At 45.1% G+C, this 27,565-nt stretch overlaps 3 protein-coding genes across 3 annotated transcripts in view; all 3 read left to right on the plus strand.

The window, feature by feature from the left end:
* The first annotated feature begins 19,619 nt into the window (after window positions 1–19,619).
* Window positions 19,620–20,589, plus strand: LOC118509254 (peritrophin-1-like). The gene is made up of 2 exons (XM_036049589.1): window positions 19,620–19,854; window positions 19,914–20,589. The coding sequence occupies exons 1-2, from the start codon at window positions 19,845–19,847 to the stop codon at window positions 20,522–20,524; spliced, it is 621 nt and encodes a 206-aa protein (XP_035905482.1). The 5' UTR covers window positions 19,620–19,844; the 3' UTR covers window positions 20,525–20,589.
* A 746-nt stretch (window positions 20,590–21,335) lies between these two features.
* LOC118509842 lies at window positions 21,336–22,638 on the plus strand. The gene is made up of 2 exons (XM_036051035.1): window positions 21,336–21,710; window positions 21,780–22,638. The coding sequence occupies exon 2, from the start codon at window positions 21,782–21,784 to the stop codon at window positions 22,352–22,354; it is 573 nt and encodes a 190-aa protein (XP_035906928.1). The 5' UTR covers window positions 21,336–21,710; window positions 21,780–21,781; the 3' UTR covers window positions 22,355–22,638.
* A 1,428-nt stretch (window positions 22,639–24,066) lies between these two features.
* Window positions 24,067–27,565, plus strand: part of LOC118510563 (protein glass-like) — a 67,261-nt gene continuing 63,762 nt past the window's right edge. Inside the window, exon 1 of the mRNA XM_036052547.1 lies at window positions 24,067–27,117. Within this exon, the coding sequence (XP_035908440.1) occupies window positions 26,574–27,117 (544 nt within the window). The 5' untranslated portion in view covers window positions 24,067–26,573. The remainder of the gene's footprint in view (window positions 27,118–27,565) is intronic.

Consider the following 27,565-nt stretch of genomic DNA (forward strand, 5'->3'; position numbering starts at 1 on the left):
AGCAACCACCTGCCAAACTACTGTTGCCTCGAAGGTTGAAGGCCTTCGCCGGTCTGCGGGTCGTTATTTCCGGCATATCTCTCCACTCGCTGCACTGGGATGGGATGGGAGGGTGTAGTGGACGGATTCCCAATCCGATATCCGGTAATAGCTCCCAGTCTGTTCCCGGTGCTGCAGTCGGCAGACAATCTTTTCCTGGGCGTATCGTCGTCAGCTGAGTTGGATGATGTAGCCGATTCGGAACGGAGCACAACATGCAGCAGGCAAAAACAAAAAAAAAATGGCAATGATATAAAGCTGAGCTGAGTTGTGGAACAGGAATTGGGCGAGGAACTACATAAAAAAACGATACGAGTCGTACACATTCTTGGCAAGGGAAAGGAATTGAACTCTCGCTTCCGCCAACTTCATGTTCGGCACGGACGCTCGAAAAGCGGGAGACAAAAATGTAAGCATGCATTGCGCACATTGCACATTGCGAATAATGATATTATCGATATATTGGTTTCAATTTCTTAGCCTTCCACGGTGGTGCTTCTTGTTCTTTTAGGGTAGGGCTTGATACATACACACACATATGCACATTCGATTGCGCCTTCGTTTGCCCTCTTTCGTCTTTCGGACGAGGAAGATCCACCGGGAAGACTCTGTTTTTTTTTGTCTGGAGTTCTACTTTCACCCGGTGCATTTCCCTGTGTCCCGAAGGATAATCGTGACGGTGGTCCGTGTTGCCGAAAGCAACCTCGGATTGCTGATTGATTGGCATTCATAATAGAGTATTGTAATTGGATTTTTGTTCGTTCCTTCGTTCGTCGTTCGGTTGACTGTGGCCCAAAAGCTTTCGCTTCCGTCTTGTCGGAGGTAAAGAAATGCACGGCCCCGGCTTGGACGAAGATGGTAAGGATGCAAAATCTTTAATGCGACCATCATCACCACTACCACGACCGTCAGCAGGTGGTTGGATTTTGTGCTCATTGTGGTCGTTACGGCGATATCTGCGGGATGCTCGTTCGGTATGGCTTTGGGAAGGTCTCCGGAGTTACCTTGGCCCATATTTTTGTAACAGATGGTTGAGATGCATCGTGTGTTGGAGATTGTGTTTTTTCATGATATTAAAGACTGATTTATTTTCGATCGTTATTAATTTAAGATTTGTTTTATTTGAAAGCTTTTTCCTGATCTCTTTAACTAATAGTTTGATACTATGAATTTTTTCTCTCATTGTACCTCGGTACTTACGCGCTAGTATTGAGTAAATATCCCATTTATATTACAAAAAATAACTCAACCCTCATAAAAAACCTTAAAACCATCCCTTTGTTTTCTGTTCCCGGTGCATCGCAATAGCTCTTCATTATTAAAACGCATCGCAAATCGAAGCAGATGCAGCGTTGCGACTTCACTCGACAGTATCCTGTTCCGTTCAAGGGAACCCATCGCTGGTACATTGTTATCCACCGGGTGGGGAGTATTTTGCTTCCACCCATCCAAGCCACCGCGTGGACAGATAAACGAGATTAATGATGTCGGGGTTGAGCAGAAGTTTTGCATTAAAATAATTTATAGTGGTCGGCTCGGTTCCCCATCCGGTCCTTCGGGATGTTGTTGCAGTTCTGGATTTTTAAGTTCCGGCGCTTGCAGACTGACTTCCCCAAACGAATCTCGAGCTGGCTCTCGATCGCTGTGCAGCGGTAGGAGCAAGTGCGAATAAATCCATCCAGCAGTAGGAGCAGGCAAATAAAAGAAAGTCTAGCGCAGTCGGGGAAAAACAGGATGGGAAATGAAAATTAACGAGCGTGATGCTGGTCTCGATGGGAGCGTTGTGTGCGTATTTGGTCTCCCAGGGTAAATAACTCATTGACTTTCGGTGCGCTCGTTGACCGAATGGGATGTTGGATTTATGAAGATCATTTCGAGAGATTCAGGGTGGGTTAAAAGAGTGCTTAAGGAGAGTGGTTTTTCTGTAACAAAAACACGTTGTTTGCTTTCTTTTCTCGTCTGGTTGAGCGATCAATTGGAAGGAAACAGAAGAATGACTTAAAGGTTAAATGAAGTGATTATAATTTTTTTTTATTAATTTGGTTGGCTTTTATAGGAATTGCATTCTTTTCAATAAATGGATTAATAAAAAATGGAAAAAAACCCTTTAAATCGCAAACCCTCGATCATATGCTAATATGGCTAGCGATGGTTCACACAACCAGTTGCATACTTTCAGGCGTAGATGCATATCGCAAGGGGGAAAAAGCGTCATACGATCGGCAAAAACAAAACGCCCGTTCGTTTTTTCATCCCTCCACTTTCGAGGGACGTCATCTGCGAGCGCCTGATGATGATGAGGATGATGAACTGCGTCAATCGATTGTAAATACGAGCCCCTGGAACCATTCTTCTGGGTGTGCAGGAGAGCGAAAATCGATAGAATAGAGGGATGTAAAATGTGGGGAATGCATAAGCACTCTCTCCCTGCAGTCGGGTGCAGCATGCGGATCAAGTTGCACCCGTTGCATTTCGTTCCGCACCCTAGCGTGCGTTCGTACTTTCTCCTCGCATCCAGTATGCGTTCCGTGCGAGTTGGTGAGTTGGTTTTGCGTGTGTGTGCGCACGGTGTCCTTGTTTAGGTTTCCCGTTGTCTGGTACACAACAACCCCGGGACCATATGGGCTTGGAAGCGGAAGAAACATAACGGAAGGTTCGAGTGAATATCAGGAAGCGACTGGGACAGACTGGGCGAGCCTATTAGCATGTGCTGGATGTTATTGAACACCTTGTTTTTTCTGGTTTCGTTTCGCTCTCTTCCGAGCCCATTGCTTTGCATCATTCGGCAATTGTTTCGTGGTAAAAGAGCCGCTAGACACGAGTGGAGAAAATAAAGGGATACAGTTGAGACGCATAATTTAGTTTTCGCCTGCTGGTTCCATGGATGGATGGCTGGTGTGTGATGATGCACGCGATAAGGAAGAGAGCATAATCCTCAAGAATGATGTAAGAAACCAGAAATGAATGGGGAAAAAGAGATAAGAAAGATCACGTAAAGCAGAGGCGGCAAAGGAACGAGACCAGGTGGATTCAGGGCACGTGTCGCTTTGATTGACAACATAAGAATTGTTTTACACGAAACGGATTTGGTTGTTAAACGTTGATTGGACGATATCCTTTTAGTTTTATTTGTGTGAAGAGGGTTTTGGGAGAACCAATTGGAAATATATTACAATTTGTTTGTGTTTATAAGTAGAGAATACATTTTTGGTTTGCAAATATGCGTCGTTGTATCAGTCCAAAGCTCAGTTTTGTCTGTTGAGAAAACTAAAGTTTAAACATTAGTCTCTTGAGTCAAGGTAAGACAGGTTTTAATAATGCAGGGTAATATCCAAATAGGTTCATTATTTACATAAAAATACATCTAATAAAACACTAATAAAACAGTGGCTCAGAAGTAGCAGTTTGTAGATTAATTACACGTCATTACCGTTCTTCATAGAACTATTACAAGCATTGGAGTAGGATGGAGCCTATTGATAGAGTGGTAGAGATACCAGCTGTTATCACGGAGAGACTGATATCAATTCTGGATGTCTGGATATTGTGCTCCTGTGTAAACTCAGGTCAGCAATATTATTGGGTGATTTTAAGGGGCCGATAGCACCAAAGCTAAAACCCCATCCTCGTACGAAATACTCGCTATATCCAGTGACGGATAAAATCAAGTCACAGGAAACCAGAAATGGCAGGTGAAAACCTTTCGAAAAGAAGATTTTTTAAGGCAAGGATTTCATAAACATGGGCGTCAAAGAAGTCAGAATTGGTAGACTAAGAGCGAAAGGAGGAACAACTATAATTCCTAATATTATGAGTATTCTTAGCTAGAACTTTACCAATTGCCTATCGGATTACTGCATCCAGCTATTTGAACCTATGTTGGTCTGGTTGGTGACTTAATCCATTGTTTTGTTCTTACTTTGGTGAGGTGAATGAAACATTTTTCGTCCTGAATTTTGTAGTCACGATCAGCAAAAACTTTGGTTCCCCGATGCCTTCCCGAGGAAATCCTGTTGTTACCATATTTCAACTGCATCCGACAGTGTTGCATCAACAGATTCTCTAATACGGACACACAACCGTACACGTGGCAAACGGATTTGAAAGTGGCCAAAAACACCAATCACCGGGCGAGCGCGCACCGGTCTGGGATCGTGGGGTTGATTCGTGTGTGATGATGAATGCACGGTTGGGAATTCGTTCCGAAATGGTTAGGGAGTTTACTTTGGGTCTTTCAGCAGACACACACACGCACATGCATCAGAGCGCATATACGGTGGCATCTCACCGAACCATGCCATACCCTGTTTCCTCCGATTGCTGTCCCTTGTCTCTTTTCCGGTAGGGTAAGTTTTAACCCCTTTGTTCCATCCAGGCTGGACGTAATAATTTCTGCATGTGTGTGCCAACATTCACCCCTGGGAGGGAAACAGGAAACAGGGCGAGCGTGTGGGTCTCGTTCGCAAGGTGATAAATAATTTTTAATAATGGGAGGGAAATTTGTCAGTAAGATGCTTTGCACCATTTATTTGCAGCTGGTGTGCTGGTGAGGGGAGGGGGTTTGCCTGGGAAATGGAGAAATGGCAATACAGCTTTTGAATAAACATCGATAGGCGGTACTATGGTCGGGATGAATGGCTTTCGGAGCGGTGGCAAAGGTATCGAGTGGAGATAGTTAGGTATTTTATGCTTTCCTTGTTGTCGATATCAGCTGGTTGTAATTTTCCATTTATCAAGTTTAACTTGAGAATTCTTTTGTTAACACGGTTCTTATCTATCTGTCTGCCTTTTCGGGAAAATCTGATTAAAATCCATTCCATGACCTGCGCTGCATGCAGTTCACACGTGATTGACATTGGCACGTCTGGAGCAGAGAGTGTCTCTCCGCAAAGCAGTATGCATGTTTTTGCAATTTAGAATCTTCTTTTTAACCAGAACCTGTAGACAGCGAATCACCGAATCAACCCTATCCATCTGCGTTCATCTTACTTATCAATCGATACCGAGCGTTCCCTGTACCGAAACCCCATTCCTAGCAGAAGGCAACACAAACCCTTGACTCAAAACTCAGCACCTCCTAAATCATCGAGCACTTTCACCAATCCTGGCCTCTGAGGAGTAATAGAAAATAGAATTGAAAATGGTTCCAAAACAATGCCAGTACCTTCTAGCAAGAAGAAAAAACCCGGACTCTGCTCGCCTGCTACGAATGAGACGTTCGTCTGTCATTCGCTTTGGGAGTCATCAGATCCCTTGCGTGCGTGTGTGTGTGTGTGTCCGTGTCCGGATGCGTGTTTACTCACTCGGTCCAACTTACCTAACGGGCTAACTGACGGACGGATGGACTAGCTGATGGGTTGGTAAATCAAAAAGCGAAAAAAGTGCTCCCACAGGAATTACGCACTACGGACCGGTACGCGTTCTGTCGAGTGTCGTTCTGTCGACCACGGGCGTCGTCTCAAGCACATTGCACGAGCTCATCCCCATCGTAGGGATCCCGCACTGGTTACGCTGGGCTCACGAGCTACTTGTGTACTTGTGACAGAAGAAAAACTAGATCCACTCACTCGAACACTGTTGATCGAATGTCTTCACGTCCGTCCAGTGGGGCAGAGGGGCAGGGTGCTGTCGGCAGTCCCTTATCGGTTTTATTTACTGCCAATATGTTGACTGACGTATCGATTTCGGCAGCGAAGTGAATCATCCCCAAGCTCGGGTCGGTGCGAAGATAGGGGAAGAAAGTTAGGTGCGCGGCAGACATTTACGCTTCTTCGGGCTGGCGTTGGGCATAAAAAGGACTTGTGTGTGCAGTGCCGCCGAAAGTCTAGACCTGCTCGCATTCACACAGGGCCAAAAAGGGATTTAGAGCGTGAAGTAGCAGAACAGGGTGAGTGACTTTCGACTTTTTCCAATTGTTAGTTTAGCTTCAACGGTTCTTTTAGGGCATGAATGTATTCAGTAGGAAACAAATCTATAGAAGAGGAGATTTTCTTGGTCGAAAAAATTGTTTTAGCGAGAAGATCAATTGTAGAAAATGAATTACAAAATGTTTTTTTATTAACTTTGAATAAAGAAAAGTTTAAATCCTTGATTTACAGAAAAATCTTATTTATTTAAAAACACCTTTCTGCTTTTATTCTCTCTTCTCCATAGAATGACCAACTGTCTTCCCACGAGGATAACGATCGTAGGGCTTTAATTGCGTTTGATCCTTTCAAACGTGTCCACTGCATACACCAACAACCACCGTGTCGATGAACTTGATACCTTTCCTTGTTGTCCTTTATTGAAGGGGGCATATCCTGGACCGTAGAACCTTCGGCGAGTCGAGAACTCCTGCTGTGCCGTTCCCGAGGGATCAATTGAGAAAAGTAGAATTTTAATCTAGTTGTTGCAAAAGCGCTACAGAACGTTCGGATTGCTCAAACATCAACGTGGAACAAGTGGTTTGTTTGACGGACGAACGAACGTTTGTTGGCTATGGTTTGGAGGGCAGTTTTTGTTTCAAATTTAGCGTGTTTAGTTGTATTTTGAGGTGCTTACGGTTCTTGATGTACGTTGAAACGGCAAAATCATGAAAAATCGAATCAGAAACTGACATCCTTGATCGGGTCATAAAATAAGATTAACTCATCTTTTTTAGGTTTAAAACATTTATATCAAACTCATCGTTTTTTATGCACAATAAAATAGTTTTACGAACCCTCAAGGCACAACCGCATCCCATTCCTTCTACTAATTAAGGTCCTTTAAAAATACGCTTACATTTATTTCACGCTTAACCTTCCACCGATAAGCACATTACAGTAGATAAGAAAAATCGGAGCGAAAAAAACTAAAAGTTACCCTGTGTCCTGTGACACGATCCCGGATGCCACTTGCCCGATGATGACGGACGTAGAACGCAGCAACAATAAAAACTAATTTATTCACCACCGGCGCTCAGTTCATCCGATGCGAGCCAGCACCAGTCGCGGGCATGATTTTAGGTACTTTCGGGGTTTTATGCATCCTGATTGTTCTTTAGCTAAAAAAAAAAAACACCCGACGGAACAAAATCTTGAGCAAAACAATTGAAAGTAGGTAGGACAAAAAAACTTTACATTAGCCCCTTTGGTGGATATTTAGTGCGAACCGATTTGTATGCAGCCGGCCCTCGGTGTGCTGATGTTGGTCTCACCGCTTCCGATGTGATGGTGGTGTACTAGTTTGTGTGTGTGTGTGTGTGTGTGTTTTATTGCATTTAAATTTCCACTCACCCGAAAGCGTGTGCCTTCGCACGGCCGTAATTTTTAATTCAACAACAACAAACGTTGATTACGCTAAATGAACTCGCGTAAAGAGCCAACGCGGTGTAGCGGGTTCGTGTGGCTCATGCTGAGCTGCTCGGTACGTGAAGTTTTCTTTTTCCACTGTTTTTTTTCTCGCGGGGACTACGGTCTCAAGTGCCCCGTTTTGAGGGTGTGTGGTGTTGAATTGTTTCCTGGTGATTTTTTTTTTTGTTTTGCTTCAAATTCGGGTGCTGTAGCACGCGCCCTACCAACTCCTGCACATTTGCTCCAAAATAATGAAACTGATAATTCTAATACTCATTACCAGTGCGGCAAATGCGACCGCGGATAAGGATAAATGGGAAGCGGGTGTGGTGCTAAAAAATGGGCCCGCTCACGCGTTGCCTCCGTTGCGTTGCTTTACCTGGGCGCGTCCTTGCCAGGGGTCGGTTGGTAGGTCGTTGAGCCGCAGAGGTGGCCCGCTCGCAACACGGCCAGCAAACGAACGAATGTCGCGGCCCTAATTATGGTGTATAAAACACATGGCGCGGGAATACAATTAACTTTTCCCCGTTTTTCACCCTCTCACCCCCGGTGGTGAATTACTGCAGTGCGAGCGTACGGAGTGCCGGAGTCGGAGTCGGAACCTGGATACCTGGCCGCTCCGGAAGTGTTTGCGAGCGTGTGAGTGTGTGTGTGTGCGAGTAGGGCAATTGTTTTTCGTGTTTTTGCCTAGTGATAGCATATTTTGTTTAATTTCCTTTCATCCCCTTAGTTGTTGTTTTGTTGCCATCTCGTTCTCACCTTTGCCGGTACGCATTGACACGCGCGAGGACTGTTTTCCTGCAACCGGACGAGCAACAACAGGCGGTGGTTTCATTTGATCGGTCAAGGTGAACGACACGGGCCTCTCCCGTAAGGGGAGGGAGTTGCAGCAACAGCACTTACCAAACGTTAGATCCTTAGACGCGTGGACATTATGGATTGCTTTTAAGGTAGTGCGCACCCGGGGCAGCGCAAATCCGGAAGCAACCCGATCCGGTTGGTGGCGGTGTGCGTACTGCAATCGGTGGTATTAATATTTAATGAGCAGCGATTTCTGGGTGATGGGGGTTGTTTTTTGCATAATAAATAAATAAACAAATGTTGTGGTGGTGGTTGCAATGGCGATGTGTCTCGGTGGCTGTAGAGAGTTGAGTCGAAACAATTCACCTTCTTTTCGGGCTATGCAAAGAGCGTTTGCTAGTTTGTTTAAGGCTAGCCAGAGCGTTGGAGGAACAAAAACTGCGCGGGGATCATGCTGTGTGGTTTACCTGCCTTTTTTGACGACGGTTTAATAATTATTAGGTTTTTGTTAAGTTGACTGGTTTATTGTAAGATGGAAGTAAATAAATCATATGATTAGCAGAAAAATATGAACGGCGTCTAGGTCCAGCAAAGGCCATAAACCATTTTTATGGAAAATGTTGCTTTGAATTAATAGTTAGATCGATTGTTTGATTGAGAATATTTGAGTTTGATCTTTAATTTTGACGAACGAATAAAAAATAATTATATTTTCCAGAATCATCTCATTATTTTCTGATGTTAAGAAGATTTTTATTTTATTTATTAATTATTACGGACTGATGCCGTATTGTGATGATGTTAAGAAGATATTAAAAAAAAATTACACTAGAAGTAGAGTGAAAAAAGTTTTGAAACTTATTTGGAATCTTTTATGGGAATCCAAGTTCAAAGCAAAAAATGGAAAGAGTGTTGAAAATTAGAGAAAAATTTGCTATAAATGTTCAGTATATGCTATAAGTATCATAGGGGCGGGCCCAGTTAGGGCGGTCTGGTGGCGCCGTTCTTCACACGACAGGACCGGAGTTCAATTCCCGTCCGTACCACCTCCCTGTACGCAGGGTTGACTACCTTGTTATGGGTAGAATCATGTCACAGAAAGCCAGAAAGGGCAGGCCGAGACCTCTCGAGGTTGAAGTGCCACCAAAGAAAAACAAAAAGGCCCAGTAGTGAAAGGACTGGCTGCGGCGCCGGGCTTCACACAGCAGGACCGGGGTTTAAATCTCATTTGGGCCGTTCCCTCATAGTGAGGACTGACTTTGCAACTATGCGGTATCAACAAGTCTAGTAAGCCAGAAATGGCAGTCATGACCTAAGAGGTCGTTAGGCAAATAAAGAAGTAGAAGATGATTTTAGAAGGCCCTCTAATAAGAGAGGGATATGTAGCGGTGTCGGTCTAGGGATTCAGGCATCGAATCCCATCCTGATTGTTCCGCAGAAGAAAGGTCTGGCATTTTGGGTGCGAGGATCAATTTATTCAAGCAAATAGCTTTCTGACCAACACCGCTGAAGGGGACTTAAAGTCAAGACAGATAGAATCATACAAAGTACAGGAATACACTGAGTTACCAGGCTTAAAATTAGAAAATAAAGATGTCTTAAAGAGCATAAACAACAAATTTGTAAATAATGTATCAATGTTTTTTCAAAACCTACTGATGATCAATATTTTAAAATACTTCGTTTTACACAAAACTTAGAGCCATAAATTCCATTCAAAGTTGTGCTCATTTTCCCATACTTTGTTCCATTAAAATTGCTCCTGTTGTTCAAAGGGAAATTTAGTTAGAATCAACAAACTGCTACCCTTCACATAAAATGTAATGATTTTGACACAGTTTGAAGCGAGTCCTGGCAACTTTATTAAACGTAGAATTGGTCGGAAAAGAATTCACTTCGGTTGCAGTGCAGTCGTAACGAGTTTATTTAGCATCCAACAACAACCAAAGGGAATAAAAGAGCATTTTTCGAGTGGAGATCGACGTGTGCCTGGTTGGAGGTAGCTTGTTGCCATGATTGAAAATGATTTTTCGGTCCATAATAAGTAGAATTAATAATTCTGTACGTATTATTTAGATAGTGAGATACTTTAGATATTAGAAATCGAATTTCCTATAAGAGCAAAAGAGCTCTATTGACTGCAACAAGTCGTTTAAATTGAGAGTACCCTACTCGAAGGCTCACCTTCGTTCGCATTACCCCTTTTCAAATTGGAGTAAAATTTAGCTGGACATATAAATTTTTCCCAGCCAGTGTTTAACCACCAATCAGCCGATAATGACCACCTATCACCAGATAATGAGGTTAGCGTGTGGTTATTTTTGAGGTTACGGTGCAATGTGCAGCACTTCCAATCGAAACCGTTTTCTCACACAATACACTCTATTGCTTTCCAATGATCGAAGCTGTGCTACAAATATCCTTTCCCTAAGACCTCCATAGGGCTCACAATGTTGCATTAGGACAAAGAATTCCAGCTGTTTTTTTTGTCCGGTTCGTTCTCATGTCATTTACACTGTCATCGGTTTCCATTCGGCTTCCCATATGCAGGGTGCATTATTGGACCTTCGCCGATTGCCCGTTACCGGTACAATATGTGATGCCGTTAGAACATCTGGCAAATCATACGACGATTATGATGCGTCAGGCGGCACAAACGGTAATGAAAGGTGGTAAATAGAATGTCTACCAAAAAAAAAAGTGCAACAGTCGCTGCATTTTCGACTCGAGCGCATCGGTCACATAGTTTTTGACCGTATCATTTATGCGCACGCACCACCGAGGCTGAAGGGCGAACAAAAAAAAAAAACTCATGCTTTGCTCCAGTAAAGCACGTATTGGTGGTGCATAAAATTGATAGTTTGCCGACATTCGATAATTGCGTGGTGTGTTATTGCTGCGGTGGCATGGGTATGGGATTGTTTTGTCGTGTGCGTTATGTCCTTTTTCACGGCTGGCGAGAATGTTAGGGCTGACAGGAGCTCTTATAGGAGCTCATTGGTGGGATTGCAATCGAATTGATGGAAGCAAATGTTAATTGTAGTGTTTGAGGGTTTTCTTCGAATTCAATAGCTCGTGAACGACGGTTACTTGTCGTTCATCTGTAATTACTCCAGCCAGACAGTTGGTTGATGTGAACAATCGCTAGAAATTAAGGAGTTAGTTTTTTGTAAAGAGCGCTTTTTAGTTCACATTTAGTCCTCATAATATCTCATTCAGAACATCAAACAAATTTTAATAAAATCCTGCCACAACATTGAACCGTACAGCTTCTCAAACTACCCATAAACTTACCCTTATTAAACATGACCGCTGCACCGAGTTCAATGATCTTTCTTTCCCGTTGCTTTTACTTATGTGGCAAACCCTCCAGCTACATCCAGATGTGGACAGGGTCATCACGACACAAGGATGCCGCCGAATGCCGCAAGCGCATGGCACAACGGACGCACGGACGGATGAGAAACAGGGCACACGCCGAAGGGATCGCCGAAACAGGCCGAGCGAACCAAAATATTTGAGTGACGCAAAGAATGGAACGAAACGAAACGGAACGGGTCGCAACACACATTCGGTACGGTGGGTCGGCAAAGGACATTACGGTGCATTCGAGCCGCAACCGAGCACCGAAAGGTGCAACCAGATGCAACAGTCGGAAGGGGCTAGGCAAAAAGGGATGCGTTCGCTGGGCTACCGTTCGCTTCCTAGTTGGGATTGTTGTTATGTTACACATCTCGGAATGGCTTTTGCTACGGTTCGGGTCAAGAGCAGCCAGCTACCGGAGCCATATCGATGAAAGCTGAGCCTCCAGGACCTTCGTCGATGCACGATCGCGATAATTTTTACGCGAGGATCTTTGCCAGCCGGCATCGACAATTGTCGAGAAGTGTGTGTCTTGCGTCATTAATGCTGCACTTCGGAAGATGTAGATTTAACCGAGCAGAGGTGTTGGTATCGGATTACGCCTAACTGTTTTCCATTGCTGTGCATTGTGTTACGGTATCGATGGATGATCTTGGGATTGCGAAGAAGGACAGGCAACACACGCCCCCGGGGCAGATGCAAATGTGTTATTCTGGGGAAGGAAAAATAAAGGCCAAGATGTTTGGCATACGCTTAGAAACGGGTGCAGTTATTTGCTTGCTGCTAGAACATGATGTAAGTGAGATTCAACCTTCAAAACAATAGATACTTTGCAGCTGTTAAATTGGCGGAATAGACAAATAACCAATTTCGAGGTTTTCTTGTAAAAAATATGGTTTAATGTGGACTCAGAGAACCAATATTGATATTTTGCGTCATTACATTTAAATTTATTGGTTGACCATATTTCTACTATACAGCCTGATAGTTAGTCAGTGCTTGTGCTATTCTCTTAGTTCAAATCTTGATCTTGGTTCGGACGCCTCATCCTCAGGGTAATAGGTCGTACGACAAGGATCATCATCATCATGAAACTGCTCTAGTTGTTGATTAATAAGAATGTCATTATAGTTTAGTGAGTCAGTGGTATCATTAACTGACAGGACGAATTAACGTTTCCGCTAGAGGGCGCTTCAGGAGAAAAACATTAAAAAGATCCACTCTATATTTCCAGGTGTAAATGAACTACGAAGCCAAATTATTATTACAGGCAGTTGATGGTTCAAATTTATTTGTTAAGCTCACAGAGTTATTCCATTATTCCATCCTTTTAATTAGCATTTTCTTTCATGAAAAAACACAGTTTAAAATAACTTTAAAATAACAACTGATTTAAAAAAATATTGAAGATAAGCTTGAAAGCACCTGCGATTAGGTGTATAAATTCGAAGAACTCTTTACACTCTGAATAACAAAAACATGTAAATCCTATTAACCTGTTCAACAGCTCAAAACAAGAAAAAAATAAATAGCCCCCTTTCAAATAAATACCGGATTTATACAAAATCCGCGATCGCATTTGACACGCTCCACAACCCATGTCACCGCCTTGCAGCTTGTGGATCAAACAGAAATCCTAAAACCTCAACGTGTTTCCTTTTTCCTTTAATCTGTTGTACCCCTTGTAAGAGAGAACAAACTGTTGTGCAACACTATCGGCACATGTTTTTGCAGTCCCATTCTAACTGCACCCTTCCGTTTTGATGCAATCAGCTGGCAACGAACGCAGCGTTCGCTCGAAACAAGCTAATCGTCCCAAAACAACCGGTATCCTGTGCGTTTGGTTTCCTCGTTATTAATGAAAATCTATCAGGATGTGTAATTATGTAAATATGCCTGACTGAAGTAACGCACCGTTGGAGACCCTTTTTTTTTGGTTGGCTGTTGCCACTGTTCCATCTTTGTGCCGACACGTTTCGGGCCTTTTAATGTTCTGTTTTGGCCCTGTGGATGGTACCGCTAGCTAACGGCAACCAAGCACATCCTTATTTACACTATCCGACAGCTTTCAGTCGGGAAGCCCGTTTTCTCTCCACCTTCCGGATGATGCCATATGGAAATATTGATCTTCGTTATTCGATCTCTTCCCCGGGGTTCCTTCGGCATTTTGGCCAGCTGGTGAAGTTGGCAAAGGCGCTCGTTTCAACCCAGTCATTAAGCGAGATGCGAGTCCGTGTGTTGCTGTGTGATGGGTCCGACTCGAAACAAACGGATGGCCGGTAGCTTTGGTCGGGATGAATAATGTGATCAATTAAGTTATTACACTGATTGGAATCCGGTTCTTCGCATCTTGACGGGGTTGTTTGGGAAAGGGATGGCTCGGGCAAGTGTGATTTATTTAAGTGCGTAGTTTTAGCTGGCCTTTTCCTCTGACAGGCCACAGTAATTGATTGTGATGTATCAATCACGGAACGTAAGTAGCTGCACGGCGGTGCATGAAGTCAGATTGTAGGGATGCATTTTTAATACGTTTCCTCATTAGCATTGAATGGGCGAAGTGTGTTTGCTGTTGCTTTGAAGCCTTGTACCGGTGCATTTTTAATGTGACAGCTATGCTTCACAAGACAACTGGTGGAGGTTTCTCCATAAAGCCATCCATATCACGATTGACGCAACCCTTTCCGATTGTCCGCTATCAAACTACCATACATCTTCTAATAGTGTCATTGCTATCGCTATTAAATCGTTAACCAGATTGCCTTGGTGTACTCGCCCTATCACTGTCCTTCAAATGCTCACACACACACACACACACGATGCCAAAGATCGTTAAAATATTTTCCCAAAACACCGGCTGCATTGGTCGGTGGTCAACAAAGCACCATTACGGTTCGGGTTTGTTGCTCGTAGTTTTAAAACCATGTCTCACTGTTGTCCGAATTCGATTAGGGATGGTTTTTAGAGGAGAGCTAGCCGAAGCACCAGGCCAGATAATTCTTCACCACCAGAAGCTGCAGTAAAGATTGAGACGTCTGGAAGCAAATGTAGCGATGCAGCTTTACATAAGTGGTGTGTGTGTGTGTGTTCTTCAGCACGACCAGACGCAGCCCGTTCGTCCGTTGTGGGTTTTAGTGTTGGAAATGTAATTCAACACATGGCTGAATTTTTATGAGCATCAACCGAGTGGACCAAGAGTACCAAGAGAAGCGCAAAAAAAAAACGGAGGCAAAAAGGACGAAACCACAGACAAGCTGGAAAATGGATTGGACGCTATATAAATTCCCCTGTTTGCTGCCTTTCCCTTCGAAAGACTGGTCAGCCGTCCGGTCACCCGACATGTTTGGTTATTCGTGCGTGCGTGGCTGCGTGCAAACCGGCTAGTGTCCGTTGCCAACGGACGTGTAAATGAAGTCCTTCGCTTGCAATTGGCCACTGGTCACCCGGGTAACGATAACGCGCTCGGTGATAAACAAGCGCCCGAACGATGATGACCGTCAGGGTGCTCTGGTCCCCTGGCTTCGGGAGGGGAAAGAGCAAGAGAAGAGAGAAGAGGAGGGCAAGGTTTTAGGTTATTTTTTGTCCTGGGCAGGCACGGGAATGCACGCATCATTGCACTGCACTGTTTTTAGTAGCATGAAGCTGACCAAAGCAGGGGTTCCGAAGCAGCGCACGGAAAAGCGGAATGAAAATCGTCAAAAAAAATGAGACTAAGAGCGAGCGAGGAAAATCGAATGCAAAGTGGCCACTGGTCAGTTGGGACGGTACTGAGGTAAGGGAATTACATATACCTTTTTATGACAGGTTAATGTACACCCGAAAGGGGGCTGTAAGGTGGACAGATTTAAACGAAGACCCGGGTTTTGAAATGGGGTAACAAGCCGTATCCTAGGCGTGAGATCAATTGAGTTCGGGCAGGGGCCTAAGGGCGAGTGTTCAGAAAAGAGAGAGAGAGAGAGAGCGAGAGAGAGAGAGAGAGAGGATGGGATGGTTTTAATAGGATTTTGGAAAATGTGACTTAAATAGACAATATTTCACCGCGATAATTCACTCGGGTTGTATGTGCGCTCCGTGACCAGTGGCGTTTGTTTTATTTTCTTGTGTGTGTGTGTGTGTGTGTGTGTGAGTGAATGGCGTGGTGGTCATTGAAGCAATGGATGTCTTTTTTATCGAGGAACGGTTTGGATCTATTTTTTTGTTGCAATTTGGCAGATCAAGAGATTCTTTTGATTGTAGCTTTAATGAAGCCGAATAAGAAGGAAACGTATGTTTTTCATGGCAAAACACACACAAAAATCCAAGAGCGACCAATATAAAATCATTAATTAAGTCAGAATAATGAAATAAAGATAAGGAAAAATGGATAGAGAAACGTATTCGCCTACAATCTTAATAAATAACAAAACAAATTGAAACAGATGGACATCATAGACACAAAGACTTATCAAGGCATTAGATTCTAGATAGTCAAAGTTGTTCAATTAGGATGTTTTTAGATTTGTCTTTGGTAGTTAGTTTAATAAATGACATACATACTTATGGGCCAAGTAGCGGCCTTAACAGCTCTAAAAGTCCTCACCACAGACTAGTCTAGCATAGACGTCTGTCAATCCATTATTAGAACCTTTTTGGCCTGGATTTTGGCTTACCACGTTTCCTCTGTCCATGGGGATGACTTCACAGGACTTCGCAGGGGGGTTGTTCGACACCATTCTCATGACATGAGCCGATTGATTGACTATTGATGGGGTGTCAAACGTTCTTCGAAGCATTTAAGGCGTAAGCGGTTCAAATCCCCCTTGGTGCTAAATAAATGCTAAAGTGCCCCTGATATCCAGCTAAAAAAAACCCCTAGGTGGTAAATAAATGCTAAAGTGCCCCTAATATCCAGCTAAATAAAACCCAGGTAAACCCAGGTAGGTCTTTCTCAGGGTAAAGAAAGATCGAAGAATTACCACCAGGTCTCAACGAAAACACCCACCCACAAAACACGCTCGCTCCTAACAAGTGGTCAATGTAAGTGTCCGGCCCCGAGTGTGATAAATTAAAAACCTGCCAAACGCAAATCAAAACCGCACTGTCACACGTATGATCCCTAAACGAACCACCGGGGTAGGCTGGGGCTGGGTGCCCAAGTGGTTGAGCAATCAAGGGAGAAAACTTTTCCACCGGTACCGGCCTGTGCACCGGAAACGGAAGTACTTTACGCTGTCACCTTCGACTGTCGTCCTTGCAAAACTTTAGACACTTCCGGCACCGTACTTCCACTGCTCTCGTACCACGTGAACACATCTCACCATCACCCTGGAGTGATAATATATGATATTTCTTCTGCTCGTGCTGCGCGACAACGTGCTCAAATGTGTTAAATATTGTTACATCAGCTTACATCCATTGTTGGGCTGGTTGGTGGTTGAGTGGCGGTCGGTGCAAAATGGGGCAGTTCGCCAGAATCCCACCCTCTGGGTGTGTGAGTTAGTTTTTTTTCCATTCTCAAGGTAAACGTATCCAAACGCGCAACAAGGAAGTTGGCAAGCAGCAGAAAGGACACTAAGCACAAACCGAGTGTAATATCGGTGATTAATGATTCTGCACAATTCAGTGCTCTTTGGCAAGGAAAGTGGCCCTTTTCACCCGAGCTCTTACCCGCCACGGTGGCTGTTACTTGCAGCATTGTGTCTCTCGCTGCTACATCCACTCCCCCCCCCACACACTCACACACATACGATCCCCACATCGTGGGTCGGGTTTTACAGGAAACTTGTGTGAAGCATCCAGCTACGGCGCAGCAGCGGAGGATTGTGTTTATTAAAAATTATACATGATTAATAGTGTCGTCTCGTATGCGGAGCGAGTTCTTCGTACGAAAGGATCCATCCATCCATCCATCCATGTACGCTGACGAGACGAGTTGCTCTCAACTAAATACCGGTGGGAGTGTCCCTCCGATGGCGGGCCTGAGATGGATGAGGAACCGCGTTGGGATGATTTCTTTTTCCCGCTCATCACAATATTACTGTGGTAAATTGTATGCCACTGATTACAGCAGCAGCAGCAGCGAGTGGTTCGGCGTGCATTATAGTCGCGAGCAGTAATAAAATTCACGTATGCTTCCACTTTTTCCACGACGCTCGGCGCAAAAGAATGATATGATGCTTCGAAAAGCACTTCCGAATGTGTCACACATCCAGCGAGGATTTCTTTGCGGAAATTGTCAGAAAAACGGGGTATAGCGTCGGACGACGACGAATGTGACGAGAGTGGAGGGGCGAAAGATCTTGCCCCAGCCCACCGATTGCCGATGTGAAAGTAATGGATCTCGATCTCGGAGAGTTGGTAAGAGGTTTTCCCGGGGTGCAGGGATGTGGTTATTTTTTATTTGTTGCTGAGAAATTTATGTTTGTGGTTTTTGGTTCCCGGGGGCGGATGTCTAGCTGTGCGCGGTTATTCTGGCCGGATTTGATTGATGTCCTTGGTCGGTGGCCCTGGGTTGAAGTGATGTGTGTTGCACAGAACCCTTTTTGGGTGGATGATTCGCACGCGAAGATGTTTCGGGATCGAAGAGTTCAGTATCCCATTGCTTGATAAGATTTGGCTGTGGAAAAGAGACGAATCATCTATAAAAAAACGTCAACGAGCACTATTGTACCAGTGGTACAACAACGGAGTCTGGAGGAGAAAGCAAAGTGGCATTAGAAATCCACTTTGTTGGGAATATATGTTTACTGGCTGTTTTTGGTGGTTTCTAACAAGCATTTCTAACATTACTATGGCTTACTTGTAAGAATGTTAGATCCAAGGTAATTGCAAAAGGAAACGTCAATTCAAACAATCAATAAAATTCTGAAGCGATTAGGACAAGTTTTGGTACGCTTGAACCGGGTCGCAAATCCTATCCAGTCGATGTTCCTGGCCTCAAGAAGACTTTAATAGATATAGAAGAGAACACAAAATTCTGGCATCGGGTGACTTAATTTTAACCATAGTCAATTTTGCCGTATGAAAAGTTTTCCCGCTGTCGCCTCGGCCATAAGACAATAAATACTGTTAAATCAATAGATGAGTCATAAAATATAAAAATTAAAGTTTAAAGCTAAATTTTACTCCTCTTTTAAGGATTCCGTAGAAACCTTTCTACTGGAACGATTCTAAGGCACGATGAACCATACCCCAAAGCGTAACTTAATGAAAGAAAAACTAACACCTAGCTCCATCCACATACGAAACATTTAATACTACGTTAAGGTACGCCGCTGTAAGGTTAAAGTCGTAAGGCAGGGCACACAAATTTATGTAAATGTAACCAATTGCGTCTGAATGCGTAATTTAATCTGGCGCGCGGTATAGTTTAGAGCAAAAAAAAAAAACAGCAACCAGGGCAGCACGCGAGGCTAAAGGTTAGTGGCAAAATACGGCCAGGATCAAATCACCCAAACACCCAGGCAAAGGGCCCGCTAACGTCGGGAACGGGAACGAGTGTCAAAGTGGCATATTTGAAAATGGGTTCCATTCGGTGCTGTCTCTCTCGCTGCATACAAGGGTGATGGGTGGTTGATTCAGCGCTGAATAAAGTTGACAGGGGAAAAACAGATAGGCATTTCGCTGCGGGGGGGAAGGGGGGAACAGGGCCATTGGGAAAGGGGAGGTAGAAACAGATGGTGTACAGGTGGAAACAAATAGGGTTTAAACTGCACCTCGGTCCACGGTGCATGAATATTTTTGCATATGTAGTGCTGGTTCGATTCGCACACTGGTGTGGTTGGTGATCTTCCTGTTGATATGTGTGAAGGGCCTATTATTGTTTAATTTTGGAATAGTGACGGTTCAGTAAACAAACCCCTGTTTTACCCCAGTCGCCGAAAAACCGAGCCTAGAAAGACAGGAGATATTATGCTCCAGAGCTGCAAGTCACTGGAGCGCAGCTAGGCCTTAGATCTCCATATCAACTATCAGTGACCTTGCGAATAGTTGTACTGCTGTTTGCACTATTGTACTAGTTGTAGATAGTGAAACCATCACTAATAATAGTATCTCACCGGCCTACGTTCCTCGTGGCTAGTGGTGTCAATAAGAGAGAGAGAGCGTAATAAAAAAACGCACATTCGTGCAAACATTGCTGAGCAAATGACGCGTGGTGACTGACATCGATTCACTCTCGAACCACTTGACTGCATCACACTTTATATTCCCCGGTACAGCACTAACAGGCGCTAGCTATAAAAGATGATATCTAGCTGGTTGTGCCCGGTTGAGGAAAAAAGCAGATTTTTATCAGTATTGCTATCATAAGTCCCCGGTGCACAGCTGTGCAATAGTGCAACTGGAGAAATGGTGATCGGTATGTGCTTGGAATTCACACCCAGAGCGAGCTTAATTTTAACACGAAAACTGCTTTAGTTTTAGCCGTCTGTTTGTTGGTGAACTTTGTGGCTGGTTTTACGGAAGAAGTATCTCCGTGTCTGGGCGACAAACCGCACCTTCCTCATCCCACCGATTGTAGCCGATATCTCACCTGCATCGGAACGAAAGCGATCGAGCAGCGTTGTCCACGTGGTTCGGAATGGGACACGGTGGAATCCACGTGCATCGTACCGGAGGTGTCGCAATGCATCTGGAAAGAATCGTTGGCGCTAGTTCCTGGACCAGGCCCGGTGAGCAAATGTCCTCCCAAGCTGACCCGCTGTCCTGTGCATGCAAATCCGACCGAGGAAGTGATCTTCATACCGCACAGTGATTGTCATAAATTCTACGCCTGTGTGTTGACCGTACCGGTTGAGCTGAGCTGTCCGAAACGGCTGTACTGGAACCATGAGTCATGCCAGTGTGACTATGAGCATGCGCCCAGCACCGACTGCGTTGTGGAGAAACCGAAGCCAACGGTAGGGCGGCCTGTGTTTAGCCGTGTGCGTCGTTCGGGCGAGGAAGGAGAGTTGCAGTCGGGTGCAACTATTCGTGGTGTTTCCTCGGTGTTGGTGCTGGTTGTTACGGTTGTGTTGAATATGAATTAGTTTGTATTTCGATGTTAACGATTGTGAATAAAAGAATAAAAACAAATGAAATGAAATACTGCATAGAAGAGAAAGGAACAGTTATTTTGGAAGAGCTAGAAGATGGTGAGAAATATCGATGATCAAGTCGACGGCTCAGTAAGTAAGATGGATTTTCAAGCGATGGGATAAAATGTTGCTATGGTTCCAAAAGTTCCAGTAATGCAGCTCTGACTAAAGAAGGGTAATTAAGTGAAGAAAGCCTGAGTTGACAGGTTCTCCCGGGTTTGGGATGGTTGATGATCACCCTTCACTAGACCATTTTTGTAATCACTACCCATTGTAATCAGTGGGACATTTCTTCTTTAAAGAATCTTCAAAGTTTCAGGTTTCCTTGACTTTATTTTGCCTGTAGTTATACAGACAGGCATTGGTAAGTGGAACGCTCCGGATGGGATTCGATACGCGGTCCGGCAGCTACCACTGGGCCTCCCAACTGGTCCAAGACCTAGCAAACAAAAAACAAACAAATCCCCAACCAAAACACACAACCGGCACATGGTGCGAAAACACAAACAAACTCCAACTCGGGCTGGTTTGTTGGTAAACATAACTATTATTGCAATGTGTGCGGTTTCGAGCTGGGTTGCTTCAGGCCAAATAGAGTGATACAAAAAAAAGCATTTTAAGCTGTTTTTTTGCAACATCCAAATGGTTTATTTGTTAGTGCGAATGTGTTTGTGGAAGAAAATTATGCAATTGTTAAACTTTGTTGGGCTTTGATAGTCAGTGAACAGGTTACAAAATATTTGGTGCGAGCGGTTCGGGAGCACCTCACAGTTAGTTAAGTAACGCGATTCGGTACGACTGGATCCGCTTGTATGTCATCGTGAAACACGTGACGTTCTGGGTAAAGATGGTTTACAGAGCATGTTGCGTATTTGGGCACGTTCTGAGCGAGGAATTGTTTTGCGACTTGAGTCTTGCTGAGTGATAAGGTGTCTTAACCGAGTTCCAGCGCCAGCGTAGCTTTACAGTGTTGCAAGTGTCTAGCTAGGTGAAGGAAGCCAGTAAGAATGAAGTAGGCTATATAAAGACGACTGTAGCACGAATACTGCCTAGCATTTCGTTGCAGTGCGTAGAGGGGAACAGTTGGGTAGGAGTAAAAACTATTGATCAAGATTGAAAAAGAAACAACAAAAAAACAGTATGTAGAACAAAATGCATCTCAAGAACGTCCGTGATTGGTAAATAATTTCTATTTTTGTAATTCTAGAGATGAAGCAAAAGCTATTGCTTGCATTGTTCCTGGTAGCAGCATTCTCCACAGCAACTGCGTCTCCAAGGCGCACCCGGATGGCCAAACGAGAAACTCCAACACCAGAAGCTCAAAATGTGACCGTAGTTGATCAGGACACTGCACCACCATCAACCGGATTATCCGATCAACCAGTAGAGACAGCACCCGGAAAGGAAAGTGATCCTGAATTGCCAAAAGATGTGGAAAAGAAAGAAGAGGCTGAAGCTGACCCAGTCGTAAGCAATTCTGAGGAACCTGTGATAGTGGACACTGCTGTGACTGATGTTGAGGAAGAGGCAACGGGAATTCAGTCAGCAGATGAGGGTACTGTATCAGTACCGCAGCAGGATGAAGTTGAGCTCGCGGAACCGGAGACTCAGCCTAAAGAATCGCAATCAACCGATAAGAAAGATTCAAAATCATTTTTGAGCCTGTTCCTAAATGGATTGGGACACATTAAAAGCTCAATTCATGACCTTCAAACACGCATCGAAACGTTCTTCATCTCGTCTGATGCTGTGGAAGCATTAGCTGAGGTGTCAAAACGCTAGCGTGTGTGATCTGCTGCTGGATCGCTACAGGTTGTCTGGCTGACTAAAGCTACACAACAAACAACTTCTCAGTCATTAGCTGTAAGAAGGATAATTTTAAGCGGTATGTTAGCCAGTTTTTGTTGCATACTGTGTCTCGAAAGTCCGTACAATAAAGTAAGAAAGGTATAGACTTCGGTTTTGTAACATAAATGGATTATTGGATTGAATGTAACGTTATAATGGTCTGTAGAACTGTTTGACTTAAATGAGTAGTGAGTAAAGAGGTATGTGATGCAAAACGATCTGTTTTTAGTATTTCTTTTGAGGTTTTGCTGTCTGATACATAATTCACGAAATGATGATATATTTTGTATTAAACTGTAAAAGTCTTTATACATCAGTGTTATTTAAAACTGTTTTTAAACTTGTTTTCATCCTTTAATTACATACGCATCGGGTCCTTAAGATCTTAAATTCTCTTACTGAGGCTGTATGAAAAGGTAATGTATTGCTTTACCTTTTTTTTACAATAATTTATATTAATTTTAATATCTTAATATTTGAATAATTTAAATGTTCCTTACTCAGCTTAACTCAGCTGCTCGAGAACCAATTCTTCAATCGAAAGAAATTGATGTCTGCTAGACTAAAACCGATTCACAACACATTACAAGGTGAGAAGGAAAAAGGAGAATCTGAAATATTAAGCACGTGCCAAAACTTTAAATACTGCAGTTAAGGTTTGGCTCGTGGTTACATGTTGTGCAACAGCAGCAAACATCACCAAAGAAGTGAGTTGAGAAATGGGGAAAGCAAATTGTGAGAGTTGGTGAGCTGGTGAGAAAAGTGTGAACTCACTATAGAGTTCTCATGCCGAAGGAAGATCGCAGGATAAATTTCATTCATAATAGCGATACCATGAGAAAGAGAGAGCAAAAACAGTGAGAGAGCATGTTGCCGGCGAGAAGCCCTAAAAAAAGACGGAAGGATCCGGAGGGATTGAAAAGGGATGCCAGGCAGATAGGAATAAGATATCAACAATGCGTCCGTGGCACACGTCAGCCGGACGTAGAAAGGGTCAAAACATAGCCGAACCAACCGTGGAGTGACTGCAACGGAGAACGGATCCTGTGCGAACGGATCAGCAGGAGGAAATGAAAGAAACCCACCGAAGCATAAAGCATAAACTACATGCAATCCAAGCAGGGTGACCAGCCACACAAGCCAGCCTGAGTTTCGTGTAGGGGAAAATCCAAAACCCGAACCGAATGCCCGAAACCGAGCGCACACACAAAGACAGAAGCGACAGCAGCTTTAGGGCTTCCAGCATTGCTTGCTGTTGCTGTTCTACCATTTGTTGCGTTCACGCTTATGTACACGGTTGCGCGTGTTGGTGGTACACCAACGTGTTGCACCGACCGACAGCCGAGCAGCCGAACATTCGTAAAACGGTCCGAACGTCGTACTGCCTTCCATCGCCATCCCAAAACTTGCATGCAACACCCTTCGAACCCAGCACGGGTGACTGCAACTTGTTCGCATGCACGAACCCTCGGACGCGCGCACACAACCGCACACGAAACGTACCCGAGCGCGGGCACACCAGGACGAGACCAAACCTCCCCCAGCAGTGACAGGACCGGGTTCGGGTTTCGGGATGCTTCGGGCCGGACAGAAACGGGTTCGGTTTCATAAATGCAACTACACGGCGCCGGCCAGGATTCAAACGCCTTCGACGGTTCGTACAGTGCGGTTGTCGTGCCGATACTTTTTTCTCTCTCGTATCACTCTTGTATCAACTATTTTTTCCGTTTACATGTACATTTACATTTCACACACATGAACTTGTTGGTGTAGACCCCTTCGCTCGCCCCCCCCTGATTTCCTGGCTTTCTGGGTCTACCCTCCTACCGGAAACCGTTTCGCATCTGTCATCTGTCACGTGTGAGTGCGTGTTGTGAATACTGTGTTTTGGTTTAGTGCTTCGTTAGTGTTGGTTTAGTGCAACTTCCTCTGCCTCTTACGGTCGTGGAACGGAGTAGCCCAAAAAAACGAAACGCTGCACGAGTGTTTATCTGCGTAGTGTGCATTTTGCAAACGGAGAGAATCAAATCAGTTCCCTAGAAGCATTAGTAAATAGTGTGTACGGTAAATTGGTGTGCATTGATCTACTAATCTACTCAGCTCTCGGTACGGTGCAGGAGAATCAGTACGATCCGCCAAGAGCTGCAGTGTGGCAGGAAGCGTGAAAGCAGTAGTTTGAAGTGACCGTGGCTCGAGCGATGAGCACTAGTAACTGTGCAAACGTTATCGCGTGTTTGGTGTCGTTTCGGTTCTACTCCTTTTCGTCGGAGTTTCGGATGAGTTTTTGAGTGCAGTTTTGGTGTTTGGTATGTGTGTGCCTGCTTCGTGACGCTTGTGAGGATCCAGCAGTAGAAAAAAAAAACCAAAAGGAATCAATGCAGAGCCACAGCATTATCGGTGTACCGGCTTCGAGGCTGATGAACCGGGTCCTTAACCCGCCCAAACCCGCTACAGTAACCGGCCTCAAGAACTAGGATAATGTAACGCCCTTCCGTCGCTACTATCGGTCGTTCTATCTTCTACTCGGTCCACCCGGCCAGCTGTCTGTCTTTAGGCGCGGGTGACAAAGGTTCTGGCAAGTCTCGCCGGGCCATTCTCTCAACTGTGTCGTTGCAAATGTGAAGTTGATGAACTGTCTTCTGCCTCTACCTTCCAACTCAGGACGACCGATCCGACGAACTTTCTCCGTCTGTGCTTATCTGTGTGCTGTGTTGTTTCGTCTGTCCTCTGACTGTACTCTGTAGTGTTGTCTAACACTGGAACTGTAACCCAGCCTGTCCGAAACAGTGGCACTGTTTGCACTCTGATACAACCGAAAAGCAATAGGAAGAAAAGCAATAAAGCCGTTAGTAACAAGCAATAGGCAACACCGCAAAAGAAAAGGTGTGGTTTGCCCCTGAAGAAGAACTGTTGACCCACAACAGTTCGATCGATTCCGATGCGAACGAAATAAATCGTCTTCGTACCGGGTCGGGTGGCATGAGTGGCGCTTACGGGATAATGGCGGCACGGCTGGAGCAATGGAGTTTGTGTTAGTGTGAGCCTGTTGTTTCCGTCGATTTTATAACATTTTTTGGGGGCCCGAATGCAAGCCGCTGACCTCGCTGGTGGCTGATGGACTCTAGCTGTTACGGATTACGGACTACTTCTGTGGATGTTTGTGCGCGCAAGGTTTACCCGGGCTAGCAATCGTGTCAATTTCTGCGTCCAGTTCGTCTAGTTTCAACGAATCTTCTGGTTGCTGGTGATTGTGTTTTCTCTGTTTTACGCGTCACTTTGCCCAAACTGAAACACTCGCCAACCGTATCCGGTAAAGTTCTCGCGTGTGTGTGTGTGTTCGTGTTGCGCTGGGTACCATTACTGGTGAGCAGGACTGCAATTCTTCATGCCCGTCCGCAGTGCACGTGCTCGATCCTAGCGGATCCCCAAATTCCAGCCAATTCTTCTCCATCTTCGCCTCCGGGATCCGGGAAAGTGCTTTCGTATCTGTGTCACGTTCTGGCGTAAAATTTATTCTATCCTTCCCGTGCTGGACGAGGCGTCACCACGGCGAGTATTCTCCGGAGAATCCTCGGCTCACGTACCCGGGCGGTACGGTGCGGATATAAAACGGAAGCCCCGTAGCCTTAAGAGGTACATCGTCTGCTCTGGTGCTTTGCTGCGAGGCAACACAAGAATACACAAAAAAAAAGAAAAGTTTAAGCAACACAGTACCCGTGCTAACGAGAACAGACGGTGACGGCCAAATCAACAGAGGCCAACAATTGCTGAGTACCGGAAGGAATCATCCACGAGCGTGTATCGTCTAAGTTCCAGAAGTGGCACTAGAGTATTTACCTCGATGCGAACCAATGCAACCGGTAGTGTTGATTTACGCCCCGTACTGGTCGTGAGATAAAAGTCGAAACAATCCGGTGCGGTTGTGGCACTTGCCATGGATCGGCTTGGCCGACCGTGAGGAGGGTCCTGGAGAGCAGCAGCAATCGATGCACTTGTGCGCTGAAAGCAGTATTTAGAAGTACCTGATCGTAATCCTTACCAGTTCTGGAGTTCATTTAAGGTGTCGTTGGTCAGCACGGAAAAGTCGAAAGCGCTGTTCAGCTTTCTCTGCACACTCAACAACGAAACACACACACACACAAAAGTCCTCAAAATGCCCCGCTGTTTGATGGCAAAAAAGTGGAAAGCCTATCCATGGCCCGACCGAGCAGAAGAGCAGCCGGTCACCGAGCAAGAGCTGGACACGGCATCCTCCTCCATCACGACGACGACGACCACCATCACCTCCGCCAGCACAAACAGTCCACACCAGGTAGCATCTTCACCATCGACGGTGGAACGAACGGGCAGCAGCAGTAGTGGTAGCAGTAGTAGTGGTGTTGGTGGTAGTCCTAGTAGTAGCGCCACTACCAGCACATCCAGCTCGCCCGCATCGGTTGCGCCTGAATGTAGTCAACCGCAGAGCACCGGGACAACGCAAACCCCGGCCAGCGAGCTCGGCGAAGAGGATGAGGAAATTGACGTGGTGGGTGATTCGCCGGCGGCAGCAACGGCAACCGCGGCCAGCAGCAAGTCCACTGGCAGTACGGTAGCCACCTGTTGGGGTCCGTCCTCGCCGACGGCCGGTGCAACGGCACCGAGTCCACCGCCCCATTCACCGGAAGCGGCCACGCGCGAGTCTACCATCCTGTACAACGGTGAGTAGTAGTGGCGGTAGTGTTGCATGGTGGGCCGTTTGATGGTTTTTGTTTTCCACTATCGCTGTCCGGCGTGCGTGCGTGCCTGCGCTCATGTGTCGTGACAAGAGTCATCGCTAGTTGCTCCGTTTAATTGGGATTAGCTAATGGGACAAGCGACGACGACAACCGACGACTGGACATTCCCCAGCATGTACATGGACTGCAGGTGCACGTGCCTTGAATGGGAATGATTCTCCTTCCCAACCGTACCATAGCTGGCAGTCCCGCAAGCCACGAACTGGTTTTGGAAGAAAGGCATCCCCGAATGTTAACGAAACGTGGACGTGAATGGCTTACCCTCCTCCCAGGGCAGGGTAGCTCGTGTTCGTGTCGGTCGTTTCGGGTTGGCGATTGGGGCGCACGCGGTTTCTAACATAATTCTAACTTTATGTAATCTGCTGTTGAT

The sequence above is a fragment of the Anopheles stephensi genome, chromosome 3 (assembly GCF_013141755.1).
Source record: "Anopheles stephensi strain Indian chromosome 3, UCI_ANSTEP_V1.0, whole genome shotgun sequence".
NCBI classification, from domain to species: Eukaryota; Metazoa; Arthropoda; class Insecta; order Diptera; family Culicidae; genus Anopheles; species Anopheles stephensi.

What these genes read in the sequence shown, in the direction of transcription:
- LOC118509842 (XM_036051035.1), top strand. Translation starts at nt 21,782, where the DNA reads ATGAAGCAAAAGCTATTGCTTGCATTGTTCCTGGTAGCAGCATTCTCC.